General features: G+C 39.1%; 1 protein-coding gene across 1 annotated transcript; it reads right to left on the minus strand.

Annotated features, from left to right (window-relative positions):
* Nucleotides 1-11,269: 11,269 nt before the first annotated feature.
* On the minus strand, nucleotides 11,270-12,208 carry LOC122473281 (taste receptor type 2 member 20-like). Its single transcript, XM_043563598.1, has one exon. It carries the CDS (start codon nucleotides 12,206-12,208, stop codon nucleotides 11,309-11,311), a length of 900 nt encoding a protein of 299 aa, XP_043419533.1. The 3' UTR covers nucleotides 11,270-11,308.
* Nucleotides 12,209-14,615: the final 2,407 nt, after the last annotated feature.

Genomic DNA, 14,615 nt, shown 5'->3' on the forward strand with positions numbered 1-14,615 from the left:
CTGTTTTTTTCCATCCATGAGTTAAATAAGTCATTCCACCTTTATAGTTGTAGGTGCCTCGTGCTTTCAACTTTTTAAAAGTTAAATTTTGACTCATCATGGCCAGTGGGTGCCCAAGTGGACTCACGGGCTACAGCCAGTGAGCTATATCACGTGACCCAAGGAAAGTCTGCTTTGGGCTCTTCAAGCCCAGGCGTGTCTTGTCCAGGCCCTAATTCCTGAGTGGCAATAGAATTGGATTTCCAACAACTCTATATTTCTCTTTTCTTCCTGAATCTGTGTTCTTATTTATGATTCTGAATGTTGGCCGAATTTGGTTCTGGTTCCAATTTGTGCTCTGCCAATATGTTACTCCTTATTTGTGGCAGCCGTGGTGGGCAGATCCTTACATGGCCCCCATGATTTATCTTCCCTGTTCGCATCCTGCATAATTCCCTCCTTTTGAGTGTGGCTTTAAGTGTGTGACTTATTTCTAGCTTGCAGAATACGGCAAGCATAAAGAGATGTTGTGGATACTTAAGATTCCCAGATCAACTGATTTTGAGTTGATTGAAAAGGACACTATCCCTTATGGGCCTGGTGTCATCAGATTAAGCTTCAAAAGACTATCTGGGCCTCCCTTGAGTGAGACACTCTTGCTGGCCTCCAAGAAGTAAGCAGCCGTGTGATGAAGTGCTTACGGAAAGGGCCACAAGAAAAAGGTATTCTGCCAACAACATGAATGGACTTGGAAGTGGAGTCTTCTCCAGTCAAGCCTGGAGATGAGGACACAGTATCATCAAAATGTTGATTTCACCTTGGTGAGATCTTGAAGCGGAGAACACAGCTACGCTTTGCCCAGACTCCTGACCCCAAAACACTGTGACATAATAAATGTGTGTACATGTGGTTTTTTAAATCCAGGCCACCAAGTTTCCGGTCATCTGTTGCACAGAACTCACAAGTGAGTACAGTGACAGTGATTCAGAATTTGGTGTGTTGGTCTATTTGATACAGAAGATCTTTCTTCTCTCGGGTGAGAGAGGTTCCACAGTTTGGTTTGCTAGGTTTTGTTTTTTTTTTTTAATTTATCTGTTTTGTCTGTTTATGCAAGAATGTATCTTGCTTCTCCCGGAAAGGAGAATGTCTGTATTAGTGAATTTCAGATCTGTGCTAGTGAACTTGTGTCTTCTCTATCTATTCTGTCCTGGGGCTGATGTTGTACCAAGAAACAAGCCCTCTGTCTCTGTTTGCAATGGACACAAGCCTCTGCTTGTTCGTATGGGTATGAAATGTTTACCTACCTCTAGGAATGTTAATAAAATAGATTATAAAGTCTCTTATATGAAGTGGCAGGGGAAGATAGAGATGCCATTTGGAGCCTTAGAAAGGCCACCTATAGGAGGAAATAGTGTAAGCCCTGAGAAACAATTCTGGGCCTGCCACTGGGCCTTAGTACAGAGTGAATGCTTAACCATGAGCAGCCAAGTTACCATGTGACCTGAGCTTCCCATCATGAATGGGTGTTATCTGACCCACTGGGCCATAAATTTGGCCATGGACAGTGACACTCATCATATTATGGAAGTGATATATATGTGATACAGGGCCTAAGCAGGTCCCAAAGGCACAAGTGAGTTATAGGAAAAAGTGGCCAATGCCCATGGTCCCCCTCTGCTACACTGCCTCTGTCTCCCAGCTTCCACCTCTGGCCTCGTAGGGAGTTCTCTCTGATCAGGTGCCAGAGGAAGAAAGGACTTGGGCTTGGTTTACCAATGATTCTATCTGATGTGCAGGTACCACCCAAAAGTGGACACCTGTGACACTACAACCCTTTTCTTGGATATCCCTAAAGGACTGCAGTGAAAGAAACCCTCCCAGTGAGAAGATTCCAAGCAATGTATCTGATTATGTATACCTTTGCTTGGAAGGAGAAATGGACAGATATTCAATTATATACTCATTCACGGGCTATGCCCAATGGTTTGGCTCGGTGGTCAAGGGCTTGGAATGAACATGATTAGAAAATGATAATAATCAAAATAGAATGATATTGACATGAAAACAGACACATAGATCAACAGAACAGAATAGTGAGCACAGAAAGGAACCCATGTATCTATGGAGAATTAACTGGGGACAATGGCACCAAGAATATACAATGTGGCAAGGAAAGTCTCTTCAACAAATGGCGTGGGAAAAACAGGATATTTACATGCAAAAGAATAAAATTAGACTCCAATCTAACACCATACATAAAAACTAACTCAAAATGGCTTAAATATTGAACATAACTCTGAAACCATAAAACTCCTAGGGGGGAAAAAAACTATCGAGAATAAGCTCCTTGACAGTGGTCTTAGCAAAATGATTTTTTGGATTTGAGACCAAACAAAGGCAACAGAGACAAAAAGAAACAAGTGAGACTATCTAAAACTAAAACTCTTCTGCACAGCAGAGGAGTCCATCAACAAATGAAAAGACAACCTATGAAATGAGAGAAGTCACAGATCTGATGAGAAGTTAATATCAAAAATATCCAAGGCACTCATACAAATCAATAATCTGGTTTTTAAATGCGAGAAGCTCTTGAATAAACCTTTTTTTTTTTTTTCCCAAAGAAGACCTACAAATGGCCAACAGGTCCATTTTAACAGGTTGAAAAGGTGCTCAACATCACTAATCAATAGGGAAATTCATATCAAAACCACAATGAGATATCACCTCACACCTGTTAGAAGTGTTATCAAAATCACAAGAGGGGTGCCCGAGTGGCTCAGTTGTTAAGCATCTGACTCACTTTTGGCTCAGGTTATGATCTCACAGTTTATGAGTTCAAGCCTCACATCAGCACGGAGCCTCCTTGGGATTCTCTCTCTCCCCCTCTCTCTCTGCTCCTTCCATGTGTGTGAGCACACGAGTGCTCTCTCTCTCTCAAAATAAATAAACTTTAAAAAGTGACAATAGATAAGTTCTGGAAAGAATATAGAGAAAAAGGAATGCTTATATACTTCGTAGAAATGTAAACTGGTACAACCACTATGGAAAACAGACCACTGTAAAACAGAATGGAGTTTCCTCAAGAAATTAAAAACAGGGGCACCTGGGTGGCTCAGTTGGTTAAGCGACCGACTTCGGCTCAGGTCATGATCTCACAGTTGGTGAGTTCGAGCCCCGCGTCGGGCTCTGTGCTGACAGCTCAGAGCCTGGAGCCTACTTCAGATTCTGTGTCTCCCCCTCTCTCTACCCCTCCCCTGTTCACGCTCTGTGTCTCTCTGTCTGTCAATAATAAATAAAAACGTTAAAAAAATTTTTTTTAAGAAATTAAAAATGGAACTGCCATATTATTCAGCATTCTCATTTCTGGGTATATATCCAAAGGAAACAAAATCCTTATATTCACTGCAACATTATTCACAATAGCCAAGGTATGGAAATAACCTAAGCATCTGTTAACACATCAGTGAATAAAGAAAATGTGGTAAGTGTATGTATAATGGAATATTATTCTGCCTTTAAAAAGAAAGAAATCCTACCGTCATAACATAGATGGACCTTGAGGGCATTATGCTAAGTGAAATAAGCCAGACAAAGGTAAATGATGTATGCTATCACTTCTACGAGGAATCTAAAAAGAAAAGGCAAATCCTTTGAAACAGAAAGCAGAAAAGTGGTTGGCAGGGCCTGGGGGTGGGGGAAATGAGGACAGGTTGCTAAAATGGTGCAAACTTTCAGTTATGAGATGAACAAGTTCTGAGGATATAAAATATAGCATGTATCAAGTGTAGAATTGATAACACCGTATTGTGTAATTGATTTCGCTAATAAGGTAGATCCTAAACTTTTTCATCAAAGAAAAGGTAACCATTTGAAATGATGAATCTATTCATTTACTTGATTGTGGGAATTCTTTTGTATATAAAAAGATCATTTTGTATACCTTGAACATATTACAATTTTATTTGTCAACTTGATCTCAATAAAGCTGGAAACAAATTTAAATCAATCAATAATTTTTTTAAAAAAGTAAAGGGTCATGAAAATATTTTCCACACATGACTTCAAAATTCCTAGGAGCCATAATTGCACTGTGTTTTCTATTATTCCTCTATCTGAATGGGGCTGTTTGCTGTGCTTATCCTGTCATTTCAGCTCTCTGTGTTACATCTTTACCAGGTAAATAATTTGTCTCTTAAACTCTTTGATTACCAAATTAAGAAGAGACATAGCCAAACAGGATGTAGATTATAAGATCCTAGAATTCAAGAATAATGCTCTAACTGCATTGAACTGCATTGGACTTTGGAGGATGATCAGTTAGGAATGAGCCTCTTTGGTACATAGGAGGAGCCTGAATAATTTACCCAAGGTAAACCAGGGTGGCTTACCTCATTTTCCAGAAATTATTTAACCCTCACTGTAGCTATACCCTTTGGATAGTAATTTTGCAGTATCTTCTACTATCAGTGAGGGAACCACCTTGCCCATTGGCTTGGAGCTTGATCATGGAAAATTGCTTTGATGAATTGATAATTAATAGATTGAGACAGTAAAGATTTGAAATGGCTCCTACACTGGGTCCAGCCCAGTCTTGCTCTTGTTCAAGCACCACAAGAACATGAACAGGCTGGTGCACCGGTTCCGGGAGGAGACACTTCATGGCATCAAATTTTCCCAGCAATATCCAACCGAAACTGACAACCAAACAAACTGTACCTGGTCCCCAGATATATACAGAGTTCATTTAAAAATCATTGAAATGGCTGTTTCTTTCAATATAGTTTACTCTTTTCCTCTGGCTCTTTATGAGGTTTTCTCTTGATCTTTGGATTCTTGTGGTGTTTGTAAGTTAGATTGTTTTGTTGTCTTGTCCGGGGTTCAGTGATTTCTTAATCAATGGATTGAAACATGTTACTCATTTTGGGGAAACTCAGCAATATTGTTTTCCACCCGTTTTCTCTCTTATATATTCCAGAACTCCGGACAGTGTTAGACGTTCTGACAGTAACCTTCCTGTGTCTTACCCACCCACTAGCCTGGATTTTCCATTTATTTGGCCCTTTATGCTCCATACTGGATATTATCTTCCCTTTCACTAATTCTCTATTCCACCGTGCTTAACTGGTTGTTAAATATGTGTATTGAATTTATTGTCTTGATTATTCATTTTGTCGGTCTTACGGTTTTAGTGATAAGAAGAATTTCTTGCTCCGCTTCTAAAAGTATCTTCTATGGGGAAACTGAATAAAATACTCATAATACTACGATCTTAAAGAAAGTTTTCCTTTTCGGTAGTGTTGAGAGAAAAATGGTAACAATCCCTTCCCATCCCAAACTCTGGTCACAAAATAGATAAAATCGTGGTCTAGTCATTCCGCAAGTTGAAAGGAACTGGTAATGCCTATCATGTGAGTAGCTTTCCTTGGATGGCAGCTTATCTACTTCTGGGTCATCGCCAGAGGCTGTCCTTATGAGGAAAGTCAAGAAGCAGAACTTGGATCTCCAAATGCCACTCAAATAAGCAAAATGTAATACATAGTCACAAGGACACCATCCTCTTACAAGGCTTCGTTTTAATCAAGAATAACTAAAAACTAAACATATTTATGGCGATTTGCTTGCTAGTTTTTCCTTTACTTCTTTCTAAAAATTATGGGAAAATGCCCTATGAAAAAATTATGGAAAAACAAACATGGTACTTTCCTATGGACACGTATATAGCCTCTATATAATAATACAACATACAATCTTTCCTTCATATTTTAATAGCATCATTAGCAAGCAAAATTCTACCACCTGCTTGTTTGCATGCTACTGTGATTAAATCTAGGTTCTTTTATTACAGCAGTCAAAGTAGCACTACGTACATACAAACATAGCCAAACACTACACTGAATATGTATTATGCTTTACAAATTTACCTTTTCAGGACTGTCTTTTTTTGCTCTAAAAAACAGCTCAAAACATCATAGATCCAATTTGTTCATTTTCCCCGTTGTATAGTATCCTCTTGTATCAGTATGCCATAATTTATTTACCCATGTTGTCATAATGGACATTTGTGTGACCTCTCAATTTCAGCTATTAAGAAAAATAGTAATATGCATATTTTTGCATATATATATACCCTGGTGCACAAGTACCAAAGATTATGAGGCTTTGAATCGAAGTGTGATTAATATGTCTTAGGAAATGCATCTTCACTTTGATTACATAATTCCTCCCTACCGCACAAAGTGGTTGTTTCCAGTTTATAATCCTATGAATACTGCGTGAAATATCCCATTGCTTCGGACCCTTTCCAAAATTAGTGACATCAGACTAATGTTTATACCTTTATATTTATATAAACTATAATTACGCTTATATTAACATTTTATATTTTGTAATCCTTTTTCTATTCTAATTTTTAACTTATCTGAAGTTCAAAAAATTTTGTTATTTTCCCTTCCTATGACTGCGATTACATATATCTCTTCATATTGCATTGTATATGATATACATTTGTTAATATTCCATTATATAGTTTTTTTTTAATTTTTTTTTCAACGTTTATTTATTTTTGGGACAGAGAGAGACAGAGCATGAACGGGGGAGGGGCAGAGAGAGAGGGAGACACAGAATCGGAAACAGGCTCCAGGCTCCGAGCCATCAGCCCAGAGCCTGACGCGGGGCTAGAACTCACGGACCGCGAGATCGTGACCTGGCTGAAGTCGGACGCTTAACCGACTGCGCCACCCAGGCGCCCCTCCATTGTATAGTTTTATAACATTTCTTCCTTGTGTCTCAAAGCATCTTTTGTTACCAGCACGTGTTACTGTGCAGAGATATTTCCTTTAATCAAACATTCTATCAGATCACTTTGAGAAAATAGGATTAGGTAACAGCATGGTGTAAGGGAAACTTCAGTGCCTTTTCACATCTGAAGGGACCTGATCAAAGAAATGTTGACATTCAGAATGAACCTACTAGGTCTTTCTGTGAAGGTATTTTCTCTTAGAATACAGAAACTGCTTTCAATCTTATCTATAAAGCTAAACGTATTCGTTTTCTCAGAGAGAATTTAAGATGCCACAGTAGTCTCAGGTATCTGTCTCAGCTTGCTGTTTCCCTGAATCAGAATGAGCGGCCTGAGGGAAAGATAGTTGAAATCACCACGACAAACATCTTGGCCTGATTGTTATCTATGCACCTTAAGAAAGATCCAACTTGCTGTGGGAATAAGTAAATGATGAAGAGGAGGAAGAAGATTGTCACCACTTTCATGCCCCTTTGACAGACCTCTGCTGGAGTCCCTCAAGCCCATCAGGTTGAGCTGCAAATTCTCGGTGTCTCACCAAGAACAGAAATAAAAGGAGCAAGGAGGTCAGGGACAGGAGAAAGGAATAACTTAGGTCAAGTTAGGAAGCAGACGCCATTTAAGACAGAAAGTTTTCCTTATGTCTTAATGCCAAGTTCATGTACTTTAAAGGTATTCATCCACAACTCACCACAACTCACCACGACTCATCCTGCATTAAGAGGTTACCAGACTACAAGAACAAAGGCTCCAGGAAAAGCACGAGACCCCTTCTGTTCTCTCTCCACTTCAGCCAGATGAAAAAGAAGTGGGACGAACTTGGCTACCTTAAGGAAGCAGGAAATGCTTAGGCAGGTGGCAAACCAGGTAGCTAAGTGATCAGTGTCCAAAGAATAGTAATCACTTTAGCTAGTTTACCAGTGACATATGGATGTGGAGACAGCCCCCTCATAAATGAATCAAACAGTGACCCACTGTTGAGTGATTCTGGTAGCTGGTAAGGATAGCCAAGCTAGAAAGGATGAAATCAGCTGGTAAGACTTTCCCATTTGTGACCCACTCAGTGCCGTTTGCCCATCCAATGAACCCATCTCCCTGCATTCCTGAGAGGACTTCTGCTGCCCCTATCAGAAAGGAGATCTGATTCCAACTGACATTTCCGTGAAAATACTTCTGATGTGGTGCCTCACTGTCAGCTTCTAGTTAGACAGTTGCAGGTTGCCATCCATTTATAGCTATTTTCATTATTATTCCAGAAAGGACAGCCAAAATTCTGCTATGTGATATAGTTTCAGAGATCTTCGCAAAGGAATAGTTCACTCTATTGATACCATATCTCGGTGCTAAACCAAACAGTTCTAGGAAGAGATACAAAGCGTCCTAAATAACCCTCTTATTATTTATAGTCAGCTACTATCTAATTCCCAGAGTAAATGCTAATCAATGTCCACTCTTCGTTGGTACTGGCTGAAAATGCCCATTTGTGTTCATGACTACATGCAAGGTATGAAGTCAGGTTGCAAATAGAAGAGAGATTATTTGCCACTAATTTCTACTTTCATCTTCCCTGAGCCATTCATTTGAATGCAAATATTTTAGATTTTGAATAGAAATTGCTAGAAAAAATTTTTATATAACTCAGTCATTATTCATCACTCATTGAATAAGATCCTTCTACCAATCAAGTATGTTTGCTGATTCAATATCATTTAGAGGAATAATTTAATAAAATTATTTATAGTTCAAAGAGCACACCCAAGTTCTAGAGCAAATAACTATAAATAATTAGTGCATAATATTGTAAGAGCTAAATCGGAAGTTACAAGCAACGTGCACTGGGAATATACACGAGGAAGCTGCAAATGCTACAGTGCGTGATCATTTATGGTGTTATGAGGATAGAAACATTTAGCTGAACTTGAACTCTTTAGGGTGTATGAAGAAATAGAAAAAAAGAACGGATATTCGAGACTGATCTAAGAGCATGTATAAATTATCCAAGCGACATAAGCAAGCTACACCATGCTTCTAAAGGAGGAACCTGTTTTACGATAACTTATTGGCTATTTCGGTTGAAATGGTGCTAAGTGCCCTGCGACATGTCTTAAATTCCATTTCACCTGCCTTCTGGGCTATCGAGAGGCTATATTTCCCAGCCTCCCTTATAGACGGTTACGGCAATGTGACCGAACACTGAACAATGTCGTAGGAGTGAAAATTTTCATTGACATAGGAGTGCATCATTTACAGGCCCGTCCCAACAAAATCTCCCCGTGAACAGTTCTCCATACACCTCTTTCACCCTGGCCGTCAGGAATGGGGATGACTCCAAGGCGGTCCCAACCACATGTTAAAGATGGAATCCTTTTGATCAGTCTGATTCCCTGGATGACTGTGTAGAGAAAGCTCCTCAAACACATCAGTACTGTGAAAAGAGCAATTTAAAGCTGCATTTATGTATGCGTCACTTTTATGTTTGGAGCCTATTTGTGGCAGCATTTTGTCTTCCCGGTCTAATACAGAAATAGGAACTGAAAGTTTGCGGTTTCATTTAGATGATCTGAATAGTGAAGAAACAGAACCAAGAAATCCGTGCATCCTGCAGATTTTTGTGGTGGATTTTGTTTTCATTGGTTTTCCAGCCATAGTATAGCGCTTTATTCACCCATTTCTTTGGTCATTCGCATATCATTTGGAGCAACAATTCTATGGGCCAGCTTTATAGCCTGAGGAGTCAGCAGGAAACATCATAGACATGGTCTACACATTACATTGTTCATAGTTTACTGGGGCAGACAGATTATTAAAAACAAATGAATAAATCAGATACAGAAGTAATTTATTGGCGTTTTGATAATGTCAAAATTTCATAATGCAAGAATTATGACAGACCTGTAAATTCAGTTCCTGAACAAGGTTACACATTTCTTTCTTATAACAGAATTTGTTATTAATCTCCGCACATTATTTCATCAATTTCCACAAGATTCTAATAAAACAAATATTGAAGATATTCCTGATATTTATTACACACATATAATAAATACTATTTTAGTATTTGCAGAAGGATAATTATGTATCACAATTTTTAAACATTTATTTAGTTTTGAGAAAGAGAGAGAGAGCAGGGGAGGGGCAGAGAGAGAGGGAGAGCCAGAATCCCAAGCAGGCTCCACACTGTCAGCGCAGGGCCTGGTGCAGGGCTCGAATAACGAAATGATGAGATCATGACCTGAACCGAAACCGAGAGTCAGATGCTTAACTCACTGAGCCACCCAGGTGCCCCCATATTATTTTTTTTTACTATTCTTATAATGAACATATTTTTAAGACAAGGAACAGCTGAGTCTTGTTATTTGAAGCCTAAGAGAAACTTTTAGGTGGCAAGATGGAAAAAATAATTGGCAATTCAGAGATTCAAAGACGAAAACTGAACAATTTGAGATCAGACCTCAACTTCCAAAAAGGTCTTCTTAATTCACAAACTGTAAGAAATGACTTTTCTAGTGGCATATGGGAACATAGAAGCGTTGAAAGCAAGTCACGATCATTTTTTTCTTTCTCATCCCTACTGCAGAACTTGATTTTTTTTCTGAGATGTTACCTGCTTGCATTAATCTAATATTCTTTAGCTTTGTTTCTTATACACATATGTGAAATTTATTCTAAATATACGTGTCACTCTTGAATTTTATTGTGTGCATCTTTTTCTAATAAAGCTCTGATGGCTCTCTATTAACCATGACAAATTTATGATGGAATAATACCTACCCCAAACACTCATCCTCAATCTGTGATTTACAATCCAATATCATTACCATCCAAAAGACCGAAGATCCAAACAATAGAATCTAAACACACCGTGGTACATATGCATGGATCTAATTACAATGGAAAAGAGCAATTATTTCCTGAGATTAAGTTGTCATTCTTAAAAATGCATAAATATAGATTATAAACTCTTAAACCAGAAAATAATAACGTAGAATATGTATATGAAATACACATTGCTTCATAATCCTGAGGAATTTCTTACAATATTTCGTATAATTAGATTGCTTACCTGAAAAAATCAGCTAATGAAATGATAATCATATAATTTTTCTTATATTTTTCACAAACACATCTGCATATACATTTGTGATATGCTTAAATAAAAGGCTTTCTAAGGTAAACCTTTGGAAATTACTCCATGATATACTCATTAGAAAAAGAGGTAAGAAGTAAGTGTACTTTTTCTTAATGTTTATTTATTTTGAGAGAGATAGAGACAGAGCATGAGCAAGGGAGGGTCAGAGAGAGGGAGACACAGAATCCGAAGCAGGCTCCAGGCTCTGAGACATCAGCGCAGAGCCCAACGCGGGGCTCAAACCTATCAACCGCGAGATCATGACCTGAGCCAAAATCAGAGGTTTAACCGACTGAACCACCCAGGCGCCCCCAAAAGAGGTAAGAAGTATAAAATGTTATGGGCTCCATCAACTGGTTTTCTCCTAGAAGACACACGATGCTCCTCTTTGTTTCTTTCAGTCAGCACTTCAGCTGCCACAGAAATGACAGAAAGGCCTGTCTTAGCTTCTTATTTCCCCGAATCAGCATCAACGAGTGGATTGAAGGATATAGGATTCCAATAACCTGGCAAAGGAGGAAGCCGAACTCGTTCTGCGGCCAATTAGAACTCCAAATTGTGATCGTCAGAGTAAAGAAGTAACCGGCAAAGAACAAGAGAAAGGAGACCACCGTCTGCATGGCTCTTATGTGGACCTTGGTGCTGGGATCTTGCGATCCCTTATCACAGAGCTGCATCCGCTTGAGATGTCTCCAGAGGGAAAAGATCAACAGCACAAAAGACATCAGGGACATACCAAAGGGTATGAAGTTTGCTAGTGTGAATATAGTCATATTTGAAAGCTGTAAAATGTCCCTCAATTTGGTCTTCCTAGTGCCGTTTCCTTCATATACCTCAGTCTGCATTTTCTCATGTACGCTCACCACCACAACATGACAAACCAAAAAGAACAAGGACCCCAACAGAATCACAAGCACGACGCTTTTAACTCTCCACTTGAGGCGACGGAAAATAAGGCTGGAGAAGTTGGCTATTTTGAACAAATAAAATATGCTGAGGCTAGTAGCCAGCCAGATGCTAAAATGATTGCTTACTGTCCAGGCAATTTGAAAAATAATTCTTACTTCTAAGCTATAGAAATCTGGATTGAACAAAGTTGCATACCAATTTATTAATATTACCCAGAGCAAACCAATTCTGGAGACAGCCAGAGCAGCGAGAATGTGATCAACTGAGGAGATCTTTTGTCTCTTGGTCCAGTCAAGGAAGTTCACCAGTGCTATGAAGCCATTGGCAAAATTTCCTAGGAGAAATTCTATTATTACCACGATGGAAAAAATGCTCGGTAGCGCGGTTACCATGTCTAGAAAGGAAAACAAACAAAAAATATCTAAGTCTAATGTCTGATGTCGCTGGTTGTGCACCTGATCCCTAAGTGTGCAGTGAAGTTCTCATTTCTTTTAAATTCTGTGACCAATGTCAAGCAGGAAAGCACCAGGGTAGGCCAGTAGATGAGCTCAGTGCTGTCCTGATGAAAACCCTTGTTATTCCCAAATGGCTAAAGTGACTCCCACTCATACACTGTGTGTCCTTGCCATGGTTGGATTATTTCATAACTGGTGTTGAGGTGAAAGCTGAGTTCACATTTGTTAACATGCAAATAAGGACATATTATTTGCAACTTTTTCCTTGTTTAACTTTTCCATAATTTGTGTTCACCAACTGTAGTTGTTAGATAGTAAAATTTAAAACTCCAATATGTAGAACAAACAGTGAATGTCCACAAGCTATTTCATGGAGCTGGGTCATAGCTACGGTCTACAGTGCTATGGACTTATTATTACTTTTTTAATGCCAGATGTACATAGGAAGAATTCAAGCTTTTCCTATCAAAAGCATCCAGAAAAGACAGACAATTCTCTCCAAAAGCTGGTTGCTGATAATTAATACTTATATATAACTTTATTTATTTAGAAGCTCATAAACACACACACACACACACACACACACACACACACATACACACACAAATACATATGCATCTCGTGGACGGGATTACTGTTCTATAATTTCCAAAATGTAAAGTCAGTGTCCAGAGATCATCCTGGTTCAAATCCCCCCTGTAGGCTTTTTCAACCCCTTATTAATAGCTATCAAATATATCTTTCATGCTTAGGACTTTGAGAAAGTCTCTCTTTTGAGTCTATTTAATATGTATTAATATTTAGTTAAAACATTCAAAGATTTTGTAAATAGTTTTGGGCATTTCGAAAGAACACATGTTTTCCATTGCCAATTCCAGATTTTTTTCGTATATGAATAGTCATTTTTATTTTTTAAGATTAACAGCTGTTAAAATCAACCACTACCCTGGATTTCATTCATTTTCAGTTTTTGTAGTAATTGTTTTTAATTTTTTTTAATGTTTATTTATTTTTGAGAGAGTGAGACAGACACAAAGTGTGAGCGAGGGAGGGACAGAGAGAGGGAGACACAGAATTGAAAGCAGGCTCCAGGTTCTGAGCTATGAACACAGAGCCCGACGTGGGGCTCAAACCCACGAACCACCAGATCATGACCTGAGCTGAAGTCAGACACTTAACCGACTGAGCCACCCAGGTGCCCCAATAGTAGTAATGGTTTTTAGCAGAAGATCTTGAGCTGGACTGCCAGGATGAGAAACCCAGATTGCCTGCTTCATGTATCTTTGATCTTGGACACTGCTTTAAAACCACTCTCTGCCTCCGTATGATCACCAGTAAGATGTGGACAATAATGATACCCTCTCCCTGCAGTCTTTGTGAAGAGTTTATCTACTACCTGCCATCCTGCCTGTCTGGTACAGAAAGGGCAGGGAAGGTTGTTACTTAGTCCTCTGATCCCGTGTTATTTGATACTTTAAAGCTAACCTGTGGTAACTTCCATTTAGGAGTAGAATGTAGCCGATTGGAAAAGGCAAGATGTCCTCCTCTAATAAGCAGGATAAGGAGAATAAATTGCCAAAATTATATTTTAAATTCATCCCAAATCTGTGCGAGAAGAGAAGACCACCCAAACTGAGATCTGGGATGCAGAGTCTTTTCAGGTGAAGAGATGATCTATATATTCAGTGAAATCCCTATCAAATCCTAGCAGGCTCTATTCCCAGAAAGTGAAAGACTATGTCTAAAATGTATATGGAAATGCAAAGTGCCCAGAATAGCTGAAAGGATTTTTTTAAATGTTTTATTTATTTATTTTTGAGAGAGAGAGACAGAGTATGAGCAGGGGAGGGGCAGAGAGAGAGGGAGACACAGAATCCGAAACAGGCTCCAAGCTCTGAGCTGTCAGCACAGAGCCCGATGCAGGGCTCGAATTTATGATTCACGAGTTTATGACCTGAGCCAAAGTCAGATGCTTAACTGACTGAACCACCCAGGCGTCCCTTAGCCAAAAGGATTTTTTTAAAAAGAACAAATTTGGAGGATTTCAGTTCCTGGTATCGAAGCTTGCTACTAGCATGTATTAATCAAGATGGTGTAATATTCACATGCAGATAGACATATATATCAATGAAACACAACTGAGAGTCCGGACTAATATTGACATTCTTGGTCAATGTGTTACCAGACCCAAGTTCGGCTGCCAGTCGCTTGGAAGGCCATCACTCAGGAGGAGAGTTTTTGACGAGAAAGGAACATGGGCTTTAGTCAGAAGGCCGGCAACCTGGGGAGAAGGCAGACTCTTGTCCAAAAACCAACTCGGAGGTTTCCTGCCTGACCCAGGGGT

Source organism: Prionailurus bengalensis, chromosome B4 (assembly GCF_016509475.1).
Source record: "Prionailurus bengalensis isolate Pbe53 chromosome B4, Fcat_Pben_1.1_paternal_pri, whole genome shotgun sequence".
Classification (NCBI taxonomy): Eukaryota; Metazoa; Chordata; class Mammalia; order Carnivora; family Felidae; genus Prionailurus; species Prionailurus bengalensis.